The sequence below is a fragment of the Micromesistius poutassou genome (genome assembly GCF_964030765.1).
Source record: "Micromesistius poutassou genome assembly, chromosome: 13".
In the NCBI taxonomy this organism is placed as follows: Eukaryota; Metazoa; Chordata; class Actinopteri; order Gadiformes; family Gadidae; genus Micromesistius; species Micromesistius poutassou.
Genome location: NC_140283.1, coordinates 14,430,215 through 14,450,802, shown reverse-complemented (window position 1 = coordinate 14,450,802; position 20,588 = coordinate 14,430,215). Strand labels below are relative to the sequence as shown.

At 44.8% G+C, this 20,588-nt stretch overlaps 1 protein-coding gene across 1 annotated transcript; it reads right to left on the bottom strand.

Annotated features, from left to right (window-relative positions):
* Positions 1-721: 721 nt before the first annotated feature.
* cfdp1 (craniofacial development protein 1) lies at positions 722-20,524 on the bottom strand. The gene is made up of 7 exons (XM_084477432.1): positions 20,206-20,524; positions 19,756-19,894; positions 19,385-19,610; positions 18,883-19,010; positions 13,436-13,576; positions 3,748-3,906; positions 722-1,218 (listed from the first exon to the last, which is right to left on the bottom strand). Exons 1-7 carry the CDS (start codon positions 20,270-20,272, stop codon positions 1,128-1,130), a joined length of 951 nt encoding a protein of 316 aa, XP_084333558.1. The 5' UTR covers positions 20,273-20,524; the 3' UTR covers positions 722-1,127.
* Between the last annotated feature and the right edge of the window lie 64 nt (positions 20,525-20,588).

Below are 20,588 nucleotides of genomic sequence, written 5' to 3'. Positions count from 1 at the left end.
CTCTGACTTTCAGGTTTTATCTGACAAATGGACACAAATAAACACTTGGACAAGCATAGTCTCTTCTATAATGAGTTTCTGAAGCCCTCTTCATCCCCCTCTTCAAAGGAGTATGGTTTTCCCCATGAATCGACAGTGAGAACGATGCTTTTCCCACTCTAAAAGCTCCCTCTTTCTGCAAGACAAGGGTTTGGTTCTATGGTTACGTCTCAATTTAAACCAGGGGACAATCTGTTTAAGTTTGTTTAGCTCTGGCTCCCGGTTAGCCTAGCGAGAGCCAGCCCTAAAGGACAGGGAGGGAAAAGATTACGCATGATAGACTGGTAGGACCAGGCTAGCTGTCGCTAACTTCGATGATCGATTTGTTCAATGGAGCGTTTGCTGTCAGGACTTCTGGAACAGTCTCACAGCGCAGACGAATACCTTGAAACTTCCTACCTCATCATTCATCTCCTTAAACTTAAGTGACACAGTGAATTAACACAGAGGGTCATCATTATATTTTCTGACCCGTTGTCGAAATAATGTTCCTGATTAATAATTTAAATTTTCAGGCAATTATGGGCCATGGCCGTCTTCCAGCGCATGATCCACAGCTACAACGAAGAACACTGTATTGTACTTAAAAGTAAATTAATATTCATCATTCTCTGACTGGTTTAGAAAAACAACAACAAGAGTTAAAAGCATCCTTGTGTTTATTGAACACCTGAAACCAGAGTGCATGGAAATGAATAAGGCTCTGGGAATGACAACAGAAAACATAACAGGGGAAAAAACATCCTCTTTATATCCATAATAAAGAGAGGCGAATCTATCTCACAATCTGTCTTTACGACCATAGCGAGCCCAGGGCTGCCATTTCAACACACACACACACACACACACACACACACACACACACACACACACACACACACACACACACACACACACACACAGTAGAGCAGAGATAGAATGAGAACGAGATACCGTGACATCAAAACATCTGGTTCACTCTGTTCCCTTGGTGAAGGGTAAGTGTGTGTGTTATTCTAGTCATAGTGTGCGTGTGTCATTTAGTGTGTGTTTGTGCATGGCTATGTGTGTGTGTGTGTGTGTGTGTGTGTACACAGTCAGGCTCTCCGTCATCGTTTCATGTTGGTGAGCCGAACTTCTTTCTCGCGTTCAAACTGTCGATGGTCGACGCGCTCCAGGAAGTTCTTCCGCTCCACGTACCTAAACACACACACACACACACAGGAAAACACATTATAGAGCACAACAGAAGCTACTAGCATTTTCAGCCTCGGCAGTATGTAATGTAGCTTAGTTACTCCATCCAACTCCATCTTCCCTCCATCAATTAAATACACAGCAGTCCTGTGTCTTTCAAAAGCTCTTGTTCTGTGTTGCTCTCCGTCTTTCATACTTCAGTATTTTGATAAACGTATATTTGACTTACGAGCTCTTTTGAAAAAGCCATCACTTCCAGGCTGAGACCAGATTAGTCCCGGTGTCCCAGCCAGTAAAAACCAGAGATATACGGCAGAAGTAATTTTTACTTTTTGCTTTATTTTTCCGGCCTGTAGCTTGACATTGACAACGCTGCTCTCTAATTTAGGGCTCAGTAATTATGTGAGGCTCGGGCCAACATTGGTTCACCAGTGCCATTCATTGGCTGGCCCGTGTGGGTTTGTGAGAACAGTTAGCGCATGGGAAGATCATTTAACTGGGCTGAAATGTTGAATCCAAATATCCACCTCAAGAGATTGTCGTTACAAATCCCAAATATTTCTTTGGCCAAAAATAAAAATACAAATCATTATTGTTTACAAAACCACTGTCTTATTTGGTGCATATCCTTCTATGGTTTGTGTGTGATTTAAATTGTTATAAATTTATGCTGCCATCACTTTGGAGGACAATAGACAAATAATTAGACAGTCACCACTTCAGGACATGATTAGCTGCTATTTATATACAGAGAAATGCATCTGCCTGATATTGAGTAGCTAGTGGTGGATGATAAGCCAGCTATGATAGTAACTTTACAAAACTTTATGACTAAAATGGTAGAAAGCTGAGCAAATCATCTTTTCATGTGCTATTGTAACACGGTGGGCATTTTGTAGATGATTACAAGGGTTGTCGCTAAACCACAGTAGCCAATTTCATTAAACCGTCACATTTTCTGTGAAGAATTACACTCCGTTGATATATTTGTCGACAAAGACCCCCATGTCACCAGCAAGCAATTAAAATCAATGCAATGTGTTTGACAGAGTGTGACTGGGGTCGAGTGCGTGGAATCCTTTATTTTAAAAAGGCACGGGGTCCTGTCTGCAGGATGAAATGAAACGTGGGCATATAGAGTAACTCAAGGGACAGTGGAGGCACACACACACACACACACCCTCAGTGCATGGATACTCCGGTGTGACAGCCCGCCTGCATGCGTCTGGCTCATTCCCCATCTTTGGGTCTTGTCTGCATGCATTACCCATCGTTAATGTGTACGTGTCGCCTGTCGTATTCTGCAGTTTGCCCCCGGGTCTGACGAAACGTCGCGCATGCAAACGTGTTTACTTTGGGGAAGACACACGATGATGTGTTTGTGTTTGCATTACTTGGAGTGTGGGTTTATTGTCAAATTTTATTTGCGAATACACATGGGTATGCGTGTGTGCGTGTTTGTGTGAGCGTGTGTGCACACACACAGTGTGTCTCGTGTCGATTGGATTCAGTGGGCTGAGTCATGTGGCCCCTAGTTGCCCCTGGTAACCGAACGATGATGTCAAGGTTAATTAGCATCGCCAGAAGAGGGTGAAATGATGCCTCCCTCTTCTCATATCCGCTCATCTCCATTCCTCTCCCTCTCTCTCTCTCCTATATTCATCTGTCGCCCGAAACCATCCCTCATTCCCCTCATCTTTCTTTCTTTTTATATGATCCTCTCTCCCCAACTTTTAAAATTAATCCGGGTCAGACAGCATCCCATGAAGGACCACGCCTCCTCCTCCTCCTCTTCTTCATCTTCTTCTGTCTCTTGTCGAGTGATAGAACGACTAGACATTATAACCAATATATTCTTCCTCTTATTATCCTTCTATTTGACAACTCAGAAGCCGACCCACGGAGGGAGAGCCTCCCAGGTTTCCACCTAGCCATTTATTTGAGAGACACAAACAAATTAAGACCATTTAATCATCAGTGTGATGGAAGGAAGGACACAAGATTTACGCCCGTGAACGATGATGAAAAGGGTCTGCACTGGTCTAAATCTCAAGCCTCCCCATATAACACGTTTTATATGAACAACTGAAATCAGCATGTAATCATTCCACAACATTGAGGATTTTTTTTTTTGGGGTGTAGGCAAACCCAAGTTTCGGCGGAGGAATGGTTTAATTTAAAAGACAAGATCAACCTTATTAATCCCAGGCAGGAAACGTTGGGGTAATTTAAAAAAGATGTATTGGTGATTTACGACTGAAGCCCGGATAATACCCGAGGCATTTTCTTTGAGATATTCGGAACAATTAACTTTGCCTCCTTCGTCTGCTGCCCTCATTTTAGGGGGCACATTAAATATTTCGGAGGCAGTGGCGTAAGTCGCTTTATGGAGGATACATTTAACATGGGAGATGAGTAGCCACGGTAACTTCAGTTTTATCGTTCTTCCGCTGTTTTCTAAGCCTCCTCTGACTCTGCCACAAAGCTTGAACTGAACCCCTAGCGAGCACACCCACTGCCCTGCCTCCTCACCCTTCCTTGCCGCGGTTGTGGATGGCCAGCTCCTCCGTGATGCCCTCCTCAGACTTGAACGTGTCCCAGTCCATCTTGGACTTCTCCAGGGTGCTCATCTTCTGCTTCTTGCCCCCGATCTGGCCCAGGATGCCGGACATGCCCGTCGGCCGCTTCACGCTGGGAAAAAAACAACAGACAAACAAACAAAAAGACACACATGGTTAGGTCAGGGCCTGGTGGACATGACAGGAGGCGCTAGGCTAGGCGTTGCGCCCCGCACAAGATGCCAACTGTAGCGTGACTACGGGTGAAGGCTTGAACCGCTCCGACTGTCTGTGTTCATGCACAATCTCATACGACCAAAACATACAATAACAGTGTTATCATATAGAAGCGCTGTTCGAATCCTGTGTTATCCAGGTTACGTCGAGGTCAGTGTATGTTACACTTGAGTACGATGTCACTCAGCCGTACGGAAGCGACCATACCGACCGACCTTATAGAATCGGGGCTTCTACGGGGCGTTTTTTTTGGTCACGGTGTGCACAAGCCCATCTGCTTTGGCTTTTATCCCCTTTCAGCGCGTGTGCGTGTGCGCATGTATGTGCGAGCGTGCGTGTACAAAACGGGGTCTCAACATTTGTCTGACGTGTGTGCGCGCGCGTGTGTGCGTGTGTGTGGGAGAGGGGAGGCCGATCTCTTTTCCATTCCCTGCAGATTGTTTGCGGCGGCGGCGGCGGCTGTGGGGACGCCGCTCCGCCGGGACCAGCTGGGGAGAATGTATTCGCCACGGCCTTCCAGCGGGGAAGCGCAGAACATGGAATTACACGCCGCGAGGAGCTCAGAGAGAGGGGCCTGGGAGAGGGGCCTCACGGGGGTGGGTGGGGGGGGCCCGGGGGCCCCAGCTGCTGGCCACCGATTGTTCACGGAGCCAACGACGATTATGGCGATGACGGTCGCAGCGTCTCCAGAAGGTGGTATTTAAAATAAGCAGTTGAGACGCGTGGATTGGTCAGAGGCCTGAGCGCAGCAGATATTACTGTTGTTGTGATGATGGTGGTCTTTTGGCTTCACAGCGCTCAATTGGTTAATAAACATCATTTTCCGGTGCTTCATAATAACCAATAATAAAATACTTGGAAGTAAATTACAGATTTCTGTCCTCCATCACTTTCAACCACTGAACAAAATAGGGACGGGTTCGAATTATTAAGAGTTATTCGGCTGAGTGCTATCATCCTGTGCCTGCTACCGGCGGTGGGTGCATGTCGCCCATGGTGGCCGCGGCACTCGGCCACGTGCACCTCACCAAGATCTGACCTACATGCCAGGACCGACGGACGGCCCACTTAAGTTTTCGGATGGATTTTGGATACGTTTGCGTGGTTTTAATCAAGCAGGTGAAACGAGGGGGGGGGGGTGGGTGGGGGGGGGGGTGGGTGGGTGGTCAGCGTTGTGATGGATACTCCAGTAAGTCCGAAAAAGTAGACCCTTTCTGAAAGAGAAACAAGCAAGTGCACACTGGCAAGAAGACAAAGTAAGACGTTATTGGGCTGAACTTTCTTTGCATCGCTTCAAAAGGGAAGCGACGTTAAGATATGTGGAGCCTGCTCGGCTGTAAAATGCCTGCTCGGCTTTCATTTCCTACAGCGCGACTAGAAAAAAGCCATGTGAGGGAAAACCAGGAGAGGAAAAGGCCATAACAAGCATGGACATAAAACGGTGTGAGGAAGCTGACCTTGATGTCTGGGTCTCCTTCAATTTCCTGGAGTTACATGGGGGGTGGGGGCATGGGAAGGTAGGTAGGTGTGTGTGTGTGTGTGTGTGTGTGTGTGTGTGTGTGTGTGTGTGTGTGTGTGTGTGTGTGTGTGTGTGCATGCACACATACACAGACGTGATCAGCCCTTTAGTTAATGACACTGTTTGTATCATGTTCCACGCCATTTGCAGGCTGCTATGACATGCTGCGAACGCATTCTCCCATGTAACGCGTACAACAGCTTGTCTCTGGTGCACACGCGCGCGTATATGTTGCTCACACTGAGACTGGGTAACGATCAGGGTGCAGACACTGGACTGGATGGACGGTAACAGGGGCCGAGGCTAGCTATGGTCAGCCACTAGCCGGGGGTTATAATTGCTGCTGGATACAGGCTCATACTGTGAGCGCCAAGCCCTTGCTGTGCCGCGTCAACGCACCTACTTAGACAGCACTTGGAGAGTCTACAAACACAGACCACTGGGGTGCTGTCAAGATGGAGAAGAGGAGGAGTATCACCACTGCAGAGGTCAAAGAACGCAGACCTGTGTTCTTTTGAAAACTCCAGACACAAAGTATCACTTTGAGACAGACCAGGCCGGCTGAGATCCGATTACAATTCCTAACGAGGTGACGCCGTTAACAAATATTCCATCTCTTATCAACACTATGCATGGCCCAGACATTTAATGTTAGTTTGATTTCAAATAAATTACAATTGTTTATCAAATTGTGTGTGCGCCGGTAAGCATAACACACACACACACACACACACACACACACACACACACACACACACACACACACACACACACACACACACACACACACACACACACACACACACACACACACACACACACACACACACACACACACACGATCCCTACTTAATGGTAGGATAATCAGGCAGTTGTTTGAAAATGGCCGCAACAATCCAATGTGATGGAAATTGGACATGTCGGGTAGCGTGTCGATAAACTCTGCCATGACCAAAGGATGGCGGTGAAAAGAGAATCCAAGACTGCAGAATTAGCCAAATCTCATCAGTGCTATGGACAAAATGGACATGGTCATAACCATCCACCGTAGTGAAGTATGTGAATTAAAATGATTAGGAGAAGAATACATCATACAGTAACAATGGGCTGCCGGCTCTTTGAGCTCAGACTCCATAATTCACAATTGCACACCTGCTCCACGCTACACATACTAACTCTCTCTGATGCCACGCTGCGCCTTACATGGCCAGCTGTGTATCTGTTCCCACCACTATGCGGAACAGACCGACAGACAGACAGACAGAGAGAGGGAGAAAGAGACAGAGAGAGACACAGAAAGAGAGATAAAAGAGATAAAAACAGACAGAAAGCCAGAGAGAGACAGTGAGAGAGAGAGACCGAGAGAAACAGTCACAGAGATAAAGAGAGATAAAAAGAGAAGGCGAGAACAATGTGAGAACATGCTAATGAAATCGTGAGCTTCTAAAATGTGAGACAGAGACAGATGAGGAGAGAGGAGGAAGAGAAGCCTGCATCGGTCTTTGGTGTGCCACAGCTGCCTCCTCCACGTTTCAATCTGCTATTCCCTTCATTCCGGGAGGAAGCGGCATACTGGGGCGTTCTGAGCCATATTGCTGCGCGTCCTGGTGAAAAGGGTTGAGCTTGATGTGGACGCAGTGGAAAGGGCTCTGTGAGAGAAGTCAGCTGCTGTGATTTTATATTGGTCTAAAAAAGGTTCCCACACTCGGGGGTGTCTTGTGGTGTTGGTGTGCGGTACCTGGGACAGCACAGAAGCACACGGGCTCATCCCTACAGGCTCAAGTGGATCTCAAATAATAACGCGTGCTCGTTGAGAAACAGTGGCCTGGTGTGTGTTTGATGTGAACATCGGAAGAAGCGCTTTTGGATGAATTCTCATCCTCGTTTAAAAAGCTTTTTTTTTTCTACACAATAAAGTGTGTGCATTAGGATTTATGGAGGATTTTATTCGATTTATAGAATTAAATTTTCTTGCTCGTGCTCAGTGATATTTAGAGGCTACGGAGAAATACATGGACATAGATCGGCGCAAACAAGAAAACTAAAAAGACAATCTGATAAATTAGCCCACCTTGCTAATTGGCTATAGTGTCACCCATTAGCATTGTTAACTTGCCAAGTTTGCGTCTTCCGGACACACACCCTTGCATGCACTGCGTTCATTAGCATGCCATATGTTTCTGGCGGTATAAAATAAACAAAAACATGCTTATGCTTGTGCGCATTACGGTATTCCCACGGTTAAAGACACCAGATGCCGAGGGCTCTGAAGGGACACACATGCACACGTACGCACGTACCGAGAGCCGTGGTGGGAAAAGCACGAGACGGCCCGGCCAGAAACAGATATGTTATCCGTGTGAAACTGACTGGTACACACACACACACACACATACATGAGGATTGTCGGTCTCTATATGCACAGGGAAAAAAAGTTGACCCCGACGCAGGGAAAACTTTTTTTTTTGCGGGGCTGCATATTAAATATCCATGGAACGCTCACTACCCAATCAGGATGGTTAATGCTGCCAAGCCTTCCCTGATTACAGATTTAATCAACTTGCTAATTAGAAAACTGCCAGCCCCTCCCCATGCCGGTGTTCCAATCAGGCGCAGCAGAGTGTAAAGAAGAGCAGGGAACAGCGTCCCTGAAGGCTTGTTCATTGTCTTCGTTGCGTCTGGCTTCAGCCCAACAGGTACAGAGGCTGATACCGGAGACTGGAATGGCTGATCGATGCCTCTAGTGATAACAGAGCTTTTTCCACCGATATTCTGTATAAAAAGAAATACGGCACATGCAGTCCTATTGTGGGGAAAAAGTAAATTACGAAATACATGAATCGTTCGCCTCAGCACACAAATGTGAAATATTGGAAAAACACAGAGTGGATCATCATTTTCGGCCCATACATGTTTTTCAGCCATGTTTCCAAAGTGCCATCCGGCTACACTCGAGTGCCCCGTGTTTCAGTCACAGCTTCAGTCCCGTTCTCCAAACCCTCAGTTTCCATGCTCTTTCCCTGACTACACTACAGCGCAGTGTGCAGTAGTGTATACACTGGGGAAAGCCTCTTTGAAAGTCTTTCTGCTGGATGAAAACGCTGTTTCAGTGTGGACGGACAGAAAGCAAAAAAGAAAAAAAAAAATCGAGAAAAATAAAAAAGGACGTACATTCAAACTGAAACGCCGGAGTAACCGACACACAACACCGACCCGACTTCCTGTAAGTCGCACCGCATCCAGATCAATGGTGGCAGCTCTGGCAGGCGGGAGCTGCGATGCGGGTTGCATTCAGCCCCTGTTTAAAATGCAGCATCAGGCGGGAGGCTAACGACATACACACAGAGCCAGGTACAGATGCAGAAGGAAACACCTGATGTGTACAAATGTTAAGCCGTAGGGATAGGGTGACGGGAAGACAGAAAAATATTCCCGGGAGTAATGTCAAACGTTGCTTCTGCAATGCTTGGATCATCAGGTATGACAATGTATACATGGTTCTTTGTAAACGTATCAAAGAAAGTTGCCAGACACCTACATTTGATGCAAGTGGAACCGTCTATAGAGGCCTCTATAGTGTATTGGCCTATCGGATTTGGTATTGGCATCACAATCTATGGTCACATTCGTTTGAAAGAAACATGGCGTCTGGTCGAACCCAAAACCCACGCACTCAACCCATATGTTAAACCACAGAAGATATGATTGCAGGGAAAAGAATATTGCAATAACATATCACAATCTTTTAAGAATTGCAATATATATATACGTATATGGAATCACACTACATATCCTATCTGCACTCCAAAATCGGTGTACTACTGAAATTGCGTTCAAAACCAATTCACGATCACCCACATCATCAGGAAGAAGAACTCATAGCAGCCAGTAGGCCGGCTCATCTCCCCACACCGGAGAGCCCTATATGCACCATGATTTGAAGTTCCGGTCGTGTGCTAGTTAGTCATTCTGCTAGCCACTCAGGCAGAGCAGCAAAGGCCTCACACCAGACACAACCCACACTGGAACAGTGGATAGGATTTTACGAGTCATTTATTGGATGTGTGTGTCATTAAATTTACAACAGGAGTCCAGCTTTTCATTGGGTTGAAACACACACACACACACACACACACACACACACACACACACACACACACACACACACACACACACACACACACACACACACACACACACACACACACACACACACACACACACACACACACACACACACACACGTTTGTGAAGTGACATTTCTTTTTCTAAATACAGAGGTAAAGGAACAGGGTCAAGAGAGACAACAACACAATTATGTATATCATCAAGCATCAAGCATGATGGTCGTGTGTGTGCGTGCGTGCGTGTATGCGTATGTGCATGTGTGTGTGGGGAGGGGGGGGTCAATGTGCTCGTGGCCAATGTCATGTCAGGCGGCAGCGAACCCACAAGGAGGTGCAGAGTGATCAATAAACCAATCAGCGTCTGCCAAAGACCTCCGTCAGCCCTGGGATCAATACAGCAATACAGATGAACAGCAAACAAACACCGCGCAGCAGCGCAGGCCCACGCAACCAACCCCCCCCCCCCCCCGGTTGTGGGATCGATTGAGGACCACGCAGTACCTCACAACCAGGTGTGTGTGAGCCAGTGAACTGAGGCCAGAATACCACACTAAAGTGCATATATTTGTTTGGCATCTCCTGGGGGGGGGGGGGGAATGGGACATTCACAAACCAGAGGGTAGACTAACTGAGATCTACATCATTACTGACCCTGAGCCCAACTAAACCAACCTCTATGTTAAGTAATAACCTCAACTTAACCATCTCTAACGTAGTGCTAAAAGCAAACAATTTCCCTTTTAGCACTAGGGCGACCTTATAACAACGTCCAAAAAACGCAAAAAGCATCCTAAACTTTACACTATAACATAATATTATACACTATAACTTAATACTCATTCTGAAAATAAAACCTTTGAAAATCCGAGCTACACTCGTAGACGTGTGAAACCTTTTGTTTTTAACAGGTAAGCCGCAAAGCCCGATTCCGGCATGGTTTCCGATCCTTAAAGATCGGTCCGAAGATCAGCTTCAGCTGCCGTTTAAATAAATGTCTCCATGATATCTGCCAAAGGATATCATAACAAAGTTAGCTAAAGGCGCTATGTTCGGCAAAACTCAAGTGGATTAGTTCTTGGCCAGGTGTCTGGCGTTGACGTACGTGTATCACGACATGCCCATTACAGGACACCACTGGAGATAAAAACAACTTAATACACAGGGGGCTGCAGCTGCTGATTACAGCAGGAGAAGCAGAAACCAACAGTTTACTAATTTGTTTTAATAAGCAATTAATACATTAACAAGGAGTCACATGCGTCATTATGGTTGGCAAAAATATTTTAAGCGGTTTGAAAGTTAAAAGCAGATGTGCCTGGGTTTTCAAACTGAAAAAAAGGTTACAGAAGGCGGATAGGCATATACCTTACATTTTTTGTTACATAAAGATTACAATACACAACATAATGTCAGCGCTAGAAGTAGCTAGACAGCATTTGGTCTGATCACCAAAATACTTCATATTCTGGAAGCTTCACGAAAGCATTTCACGAAACGTCTAGTTTTACAGAATATTTGCATGTAAATGCAAGCGGCTTGCAGTGATCCTGACTGTGGCAGATTTAAATTAATACAGAGACAGAGATGAGGTAATTGTAGCCCGAAAGCTTCCGAGTCACAGATGTCTGGGATTTGAGTAAGACGTGATACAGGGGGAAATGAGAACAACACAACATAGTTCTCTTCATACTGAGGGAGTGCAGCTATTCAAAGGCAGTCAGCAGAATGGAAAAATCTGCCGCATTTAGAGCGCATGGTCGCTTTGTGAATGCGTCGGCGTGTGTGTATAGAGACAGAGACAGGGAGACAGTGTGTGTGTGTGTGTGTGTGTGTGTGTGTGTGTGTGTGTAAGTTACTGCTGGCCTGCGTCAGCAAAAAGTAGAGCAGGAGAGCGGGAATAAAAGAGGAGGTGGGAGGGGAGCTGCTGTCTGCTGAGGAGCAACCAAGGTAAAATGAATACGGGAGAGAGACACAGACACACAGAGAGAGAGAGAGAGAGAGAGAGAGAGAGAGAGAGAGAGAGAGAGAGAGAGAGAGAGAGAGAGAGAGAGAGAGAGAGAGAGAGAGAGAGAAAATATGGGATTAAAAGCGATAGAAACACACACAGAGAATGAATGTGTGTGCGTGTGTATGTGAGAAGAGAGACAGAGAGAAAATATGGGATTAAAAGCGACAGAAACACACAGAAAATGTGTGTGTGTGTGTGTGTGTGTGTGTGTGTGTGTGTGTGTGTGTGTGTGTGTGTGTGTGTGTGTGTGTGTGTGTGTGTGTGTGTGTGTGTGTGTGTGTGTGTGTGTGTGTGTGTGTGTGTGTGTGTGTGTGTGTGTGTGTCAGACAGATAGGCCGGGGTAAGGGGCAATTACACCGGAAGGCATTGCTAATAATGTCACGTCTGCAGAAAGCATCGTTTGCCTGAGGTATGGCTCACGCATCCACTGATCAGTCAACCAACACCAAAGGGGGCTTTCAAACCGAAAGCTCCATTGTTCCATACGGCTTTCGAACGACACTGCGTCCTATTTAATTAAGCAAATATATAAATGTTTTGCAAAGAGATTGTTGACGCTAATAGCATGACAGAAGATCAGGAAATTTTTCAACAGTCTCTTGGGGATTTACAATTCATTGAAATGAGAAAATGATTGCTAAATAGAGTCAGTGTTTACTTCACCCAAAATATTGTGGATGGCATCCTATACTGTAGTTGCTTGCCACTGAGAAATTAACTGATCCCCATAGAGACTGCAGATAGGGTATAATAGAAACTCCATGTTTATGAGAGTGAGTGTGTGCGGAGTGTAGGGAGTGGTTCTTAAGTCCATTTCCTGTTGTGTTGGGCACCACACACACACACACACACACACACACACACACACACACACACACACACACACACACACACACACACACACACACACACACACACACACACACACACACACACACACACACACACACACGTGTGTGTGGCTCCAGCACAACGATTTGTGTGTAGAGGACGTACTGTACTTCCTGTCTACTTGAAGATGATTTCCCACTTCCTGTCTAGGGATTTAGAGGAAAAAGGAGACTCCACCCAGATTCATTATTCTCCATCATACCAACGAGGGGAGTCATTCTCAACCAGTCCATGTGTGCCAATGGATTGTGGACACGGACACACACACGCGCATGGTTGGAAAAATCATTGTTGTTTTGATAGCTGTGTGTGACAAAAGGGTTCATTTTGAAAGGAAGCTGAAGCAGAAAATTAATTCCTCCAATAACTGATATTGACACACACACACACAAACACACACATTGTAATCTCATTATTTACTTGTCTGCTTGAGTGAATGTGTTTTTTAACTCGTATGTGGGGAGAGGTGTGCGCGCGCGTGTGTGGGGGTGATTTCAGTGAGAAGATGTAGACCATTACTCTCATGTCACAGAGAAACACACAGTCTCTAATAAGCGAAAACACAGACTGCATACCAATGCCCACACCTTATGGGGATATTGTGTGTTGCTGGAAAGCAGAGACCCAGTTTGCTTCAGCTCATTGACTCCTCTTCTGCATTCTCCGTCAGACTTATGCTTTGAATGTCCAGAAAGGTACTGTGTAGATATTGATGCTGATTATCATTAGAACGAATGAGAAAAAACGCATGCATAAATATTGACATCTGCTTAAATCGCAGAGTGATTGAGAATTGAGTGAGATTGTGTGTACGCTCCATTGTCTGTGTGAGTATTTTTGTGCGCTTGTGTACGCGTACATGTATATGCATATAACATACCTGGGTCCAGGTAGTCCAGGCAGTCTGACAGGTGTGGAGCTCTGCTGCCGTTGTTGTTGCGGTGGTGGATCCTGTGGGCTACTCTGGGTCTTTAGGTAGTCCTTGGCCTCCCGTGAGCCAGCAGCCACCTCCTTGGTTACCCTGCCCAGGGAAGGAGAACAGGGTGAGACCCAGTAAAACCCAGTAATTCATTGTGATTGTGTCAACATGAATGATAAACATGATAGTCATATTATATACGTGTTCATCAGTCCCGTTGTTACTCCAATGACAGAATCCACTGCTGATAAACCAAATTAAATAGTGGGGGGGGGGGGGGGGGTTGGGGGGTTGGGTTGTCTCATCTTGAAGTCGAGTTTTCAGATGGAATGATTATTAGCTGCCACTCTGAAGTGGCTGCATCTCGTCCTTTGGAACTGAAGTCCTCAGAGTCGTGTTTATATCCCTGAACCACAGAGGGACTTGTGCAGTGGTCATTATTATAAATCAATCATCAAAGTAGTTGTTTATTGCAGCTCTATAAAAGCATTTCATACTGCCGTCCCATTCAAGAGGGTGAATGTCCCCTGGCTGATGTAGAGACCTCTGTATCACCCTTCTGAATGACATCTATTAATTTATTAACTGTATCCCTGCTTGAGCAAGTAAGACATTCCCACTATTAACACATATAGATAATACAAACAAGAGGATGTCAGACCCTCCCTACACACATTCAAACACACACGAACAAAGTCTCGTCAAACTTTTCCAATTGTCGCCAGACCCGTTAGTAACCATAGCAACGAGAAGGAGAAGGAGGGGGGCCTGCAGTGCGAGGAAGAAACGGATGCATGCATGCATGCAAACAGAGAGATAGAAAGGAAACGCGTGCATATAATTAGACACCATCATTTATTTATGGAGATAATATAATGTATTTTTCCATCAAATAAAACACGAGGTATTGTCGGCAGCCGCCCAGGAGGGATAAAGAGATACGCAGTGTAGTCATCAGTCACACACAGAGGGAAAGTATACATTCCATTATTTCTACTGACACATCACACCGTAATACATCAACTCAACAAACCCTGCTGTGCATTCCTGATATCATCATGACATCTTTGCTTCTTACGCAGTTAAAACTAATGTCACCCTTTGAAGTCATTTCCGTCCAGTACCTGCAGACATTGTTCCTTTGTGTCATGGTGTTGCGTGAGGTTACGCTCACCATGCAAAGCATGTTCCATTATAACCATTTTAAGGGGCTGTTTGTGTAACGGATGGATCAGAGGGACAGACTGCAAGCGTGATATTTCCTTGTTCTGATTCACAATCAATTTCCCCTGATCAAAAACGCCATACGAACGTTTTAGGCCTACAAGATTGCTCATACAAGGCAAGCTGATGAATTTGTGCACTCCGCACTGATCAGAGAAGTGGGCACGCCTTCAGACATATCTGTGCGCTTTCAGTTTATATTGCAACTGCGTGAGGCTTTGAGGTGAAACCTCACCGGCCAAATTACATGAAATCAATGTAAAGTGTTTCTGTGTTCCCAAGTCACGGGTTAAAGCCCTAGAACATTCTCCACCATACTGTACTGAATGAATTCACGTTTATACTTTTCGGTTACAGGCCAAGTGAGTTTCATTTGGTATGATCCAGTCTGTGGTGATTTAGGTGGCATACCCATGACACCCCAATCAGGCATGTGCTTCTGATTGGGGCATTATTCCAATAAATAACACAGCCAATTAGGCCGGCTAGACAGGAAACTGTTCTGGAGGTCCCTTGAACCATGCTAACAGCCCAGATCTGAGAGATCTTACAGGCTTTGTGGTGGTCTTCCCCCTTTGACCTTTTCAGCAGCAGACCTGTTATTTAATCCAGGTCCATGGAGCCGCTTCATTTATATGCTTTTCGTTTTTTCATTTTCTCCTTTTTGCGTCATTGGGTTTCATGAAATGCTCAAAATTAAAGTTACTATTAATATTATTATTATTATATAGATAGATAGATTTTTAAATATAAACAAAAGATGAATTCATATGTGTGAACTGTGTACTGACCAGATTGGCTCCGAGTCTGTTGTGATAAGGGGGCACCTTGGTTTCTAGGTCAATAAAATAACTAATTATTCATAATAAGCGTACGAAAAACAAACTACTTTAATATGCTTCAAATTGTGTTTTGACAAACAACTGTAATCGAATCACGGTTCAAGTCGGCCACTCAAATCCCTACAAGCTGCATGCGGTTAGTGGTTCCCTGGATGGGGCTTAGGGCACGCTATGCTTTCCCCCACAGGAAATCAAGGCCATATATGGAACAACAGCATAAATACAGCAGACAACAACCCCTCCACCCCCCAGGGAACTTTCATATTATATACATTCACATTAAACCTCTGCCAAGCAGCAGAATCAATCAACCTGGTGAACAGTTTAAGGCGGGGCCCCTCCATGATAAGTGATCTATGCTAATTCCAGCATAGCCTTAATTACAAAGCAGAGCGGAACACCGCACACATAGCAGAGAGAGAGAGAGAGAGGAGAGAGGCGAAGGGAAGAGAGCGAGATTGGTGTGGATCAGGGATGGTGAACCAAAGCATATTTTCACTGGCTAGGTAGTAATCTGTACGTGATGAAATGTGAAACTGGCAGTAAGGACATTCTGGGTTCTCGTCCTCAGTTCTTATTTGGGCCCTGTGTAGTTAAAGCATTAAGTCAAGTGCTCTTAAATAAGACGCCGCGCTCACAAGGGTCTGCCCCCTTCTTGTCCACAGTGACAACGTAATGTTTTAATGAGACTTCTGCGGTGCCAGGCTAACTGTACGTTAGAATCGCCGCGAAGAACGCACACAGAGCAGTCCAAAAGCATGATCGAGAAAGCTATATACACATACTTTAACAGAAAAGTACTCACATTCCAATGATGGTATACACACACAGATATAAACACTTAAACAGTACACACTTGTGCATTGAATATGTCCTTCTATAGGTACATGTTCTTGTAGATATGCAAATGGTGGGCGATTACCCATTGCACTGCATGACTACAGTACCATCCACCACCACCACCACCATCACCACCAGACTCATGTAACGATGTGCTTTCCCCTGAATGATATATGCTAATCATACACTGCGATAATTATGCACAATTTGTCAAGGAAATGTGCTGTTTGTTTGTGCCTGGATTTGGTTGAAGGGAGAAGTTAGGAGGAGAATGTAATTAGAGACTATGTCATTTGCCAGTGAACCACTATGCTGGAAAACATGAGATGGGACTGTTGACGATCTGGGTGTACCAAGGCCCTTTGAAGCGAGCGGAGCGCATCGTGGGAGTGTGATGGACCATGGGCCGTCTTTCATCCTGATTCATGCCATGTTTGGTTCTGAATGGTCCCTTTGCCGACCAGTAACAGGGCCTAATGAGCACCAGGGAGGCTGTCAAAGTCACACCATCTGTATTTGAATTCCTCTCCCATTTCCTCAAAACACTTACATTAACATTTGCCACATGACACGAAGCGGAAGCATGTGAGAGCCTGACCTGTGTGTGTGTGTGTGTACGTGTGTGTGTGTCTTCATCCAGGTGACAACCGCAACCATTTGAAAGCAAAATCAATTTAACGATGACTAACTAACTCAAGCTCTGTTTGCTCTCTTCCCTCCTGAATAATTAGGCATTGTAGTTTTTTTTCTCCACTCTGAAACATCTGTGTTAAGTGACAGCCAGGCACATTTTAATATGCAGGGAAGGGACTTGGGTATGGTTGCATATTGTTTCCCTTAACTAGTTGAGGCACAGATAGTTTGGAGAAAGCACTTCATTAATCCCAAGAATAGATTCTGCATGCACTGCTTCAACAGGCAGGCTCTGGCACATCTCTTGGGATGCTTGAGGACAGCAATGCAAAGGTCTTACACCATGAGTAGGTATACACCCATTTGTAAGACATTCACGTATGTGGTTTAATTATTATTTGTTATATATTAAACATTTCTTCCTCACACCGCAACAAGATACATACAATACTCACAATACTGCTTGAATGGGTAACCTACTGGCAATAAACCACATTCTGCTTCAGACATGAGCAATACATCCAAAAACATGGACAGCCTTTAAGACTACCGTATCCATGACGGTATCTGTGTATCCCCCTCTTCCCTTCCAAACAGCATGCATCATTTCCTGTGTCTGATTTTCACATATTTGCCAGGAATGACAAATCGCCATCTTTTCAGCATGATTGATTCTCCCACAGAGGGCTTATAGGACAGCCTTACATTGGCTGACAAGTAGAAAAAACACTCAGTGAAGATTTAACATTAATGTGTACCTGAGATTGTATTAGCCTGGTATTAATGTCACCCTTATAACCTGTCAAAAATAACCACAGTCGCATTACTTGCTTATTTGCATTTACACACACACACACACACAGGAACCCACACAAGCGCACAGCAGGTCTGCCCAGGATACATCCATTATAAAATCCATTATCCACTGGATTTAAGTTAGAGCCAAGAGCTCTTCAAGGCATAAATGGGAAAGTGGGTTTCCGCTGAGAATTGGCTGGCTTCAGCAAACAATAAAGGGACTGAGCTGAGCAAATGGGTTTTAATTAAAGCTTGGAATGTGTTTGGAACTTTAAAGCTCTATTGCCATCTAGTGGGGAGGCTTGGCATAGCCAATGAGATGGATTATTAAAAGTACAACAATATAAAAAGCTGTTATTATAATCAGTGGTCAATAGAACTACTGTTAATTGAGTAGTAAAATCGATCATCCACCTGGCCATCATTACATCACTCTAGCCCAGAAAGTTATTTATTTGTTAATATTAATTGAATATTGGATTGGCAGAGGACAGAGTACAACTCCGGTAGATGTAAATGAAAATGTCTGTGAATCTGCTGCTTTGTGTTGTCCCTCAGCTTTCCATTAGTTTCAATTGTACAACAATGGGTGGCATGTCTGTTTCCACCGCAGTCTGAATTCAGCACTTTTAGAAAGCCACAGGACATGGCAGACATTCTCGTCCAAGTATAGTAGAGGGCGCTTGAAACAAAGAATGAAGCAGGGCATAGCTGGTTGTTGGTAGTCCCATATGGCATGCTCTTGCTCAGCCAAATACACTACATCACAGGTTCCCATTCTGATGCCGTAGCAGATCATAGCGGAAGAACCAAAATGTATATATTACTTTCAAGTGTTGTCTGGATGTCAGGATATTTGAAACTGCCTAGCATTCTCACGCAGGTGTCCATTAAAACACACAAACACGCAAACACTTTGTTTATCCGCTCCGATACATACTAGTTGCTAACGTCAATGGTTTGAGCCATGGGTCTGCCCAGAGTGCAGTGGTTCTGTGCGGTTTGAGGACATTATCCAGGTAATAAAACGTGAGGGTGGAAGGAAGGGGGGGGGGGTATTTAAACACCTACCGAACTTCCTCTCCAGCAAAGTCGAACACCTTGGTGATGGTGACCGTGGATGGCTCTGCAGGCTTAGTGGGCGCCGGGGCTTTGGTTTCCACGGATACCGTCGGTTTCCTCGGCGACGAAGCCTCGGCCTGGAGAGAGAGAGACAGGAGTATATGAACACACAAGGATAGCTAGAAAGAGCCTGGGCTACACAATGTATTTAAGTTGATATGCTTTTCAACATAAGCATTAGCCTCATCATATCTGTATTGAATTCCAATTATACCTTTATAAAATTATGATTTACTATGTTTTTTACCAAGCCTCCTATTTGTTAAAAACGGTTAATTTAGCTTAGGGGTTCAAGATGAGATGAGACTTTAATGAGACAGTTATTAATGAGGCAGTTATGCCAGTAACTTCAAACGATGATGAGACCCCACACTCACTTTACTTCACTAAACTAACTATGTTTTGTTTTATCTATTTCAACACAGTCTAGCAATCAGAGGTTGTGAAATACCTGCTCTGTGCTGCTGGGCTCTGCAGGAGAAGCAGATGGTTTGGGTCTGGTTCCGACGTCACTCAGGAAACTAGCCCAAAGATCATCTGCCTTCTTCTTCTGTTTCACCTCTTCTGGCGCCACCACGACCCATGGCTCCTCCTCCTTCTCGTTTGTGACCGTTCCTTCATCATTATTCCCTTCCACGTTATCTCCATCCACTTTCAGTATTCCCTTTTTCCTCTTTCTGGCGATGTTGGAAAAACATGACAACAAATCAACGATTGCCATTGTGAATCACATTCAAGATGAGGGGCTTCAACCTCACTGTACTAAGTTAGCCACAACGTACTCGCCTCAACTTTTACGTCAGGTACATGAACCCAACCCACCGCATGCCGAGGATGTCGTCCTTCCTCTTCGTCTTCTTCTTTTTCTTGGAGCCATCACTGGTCTGTGGCACACCGTCTACTTCGTCCAGTGGGTCCTCTTTGACACACTCGTTCATGTCATCCTCACTGAGGTTGTCGGCTAAACATCGTTAAGAGACAAAGGTACAATGAGATGAAATTGAGAACAGAATAAGGTTAGTCATAACTGGAACACATCTGGTGACACATCTTTGGGCCACCTTTGATCTGCCCCACTGAAAACTCAACACAGTTGAACAGTGATGGGGGTTAAAATTATTACTTTAGTAATACTTTAGATTATCACTTGTTTGGTAACCGTTATAGGCTACTAGTCAAACAGTTAGTCCAAACGTAACGAAATGAGATAGCTTTGAGACAGAAACGGACGGTCTGGTTCTCCAATAACCAAATGTAAAACTGTATATTTACCCGAAGGGACGTAGTCAGCATCAGCATTTGACGAATAACCGTCTGAATCGTAGTCAGAATAGTTCATCTTTGATCTCCTGCAGTGTAACGTGATAATTAAATAGCAATAAGTAAATTGGCGATTCAATCGGCAATACAGACGAATGCCGACCAACCATGTGCCGTTAGACAACCAGGCTATTTTAACGGCTTAAAAATGATGGATTAATATGAAAATATGACGCAAAATTAGTTTGCATTTAAATCTCTATTTATTTTAATCTCTATTTCCACGTATTTTGAGTGTAAAACGTGCTCTTTCTTTGCATTGTATTCGCAACGGGATAACAAAACCTCACTTCCTGTTACCTAAACTACGGGAAGCCCAACTGTCCACATTGATT

Excerpts from the sequence above, each read along its gene's own strand:
- cfdp1 (XM_084477432.1), bottom strand. The coding sequence starts at position 20,272 with ATGAACTATTCTGACTACGATTCAGACGGTTATTCGTCAAATGCTGAT. Across the intron at positions 19,611-19,755 it reads GACGACATCCTCGGCATGCG|AAAGAGGAAAAAGGGAATAC; the intron begins GTGGGTTGGGTT and ends CAACATCGCCAG. Across the intron at positions 3,907-13,435 it reads CCTGGACTACCTGGACCCAG|CGTGAAGCGGCCGACGGGCA; the intron begins GTATGTTATATG and ends TTTTTTTCCCAG.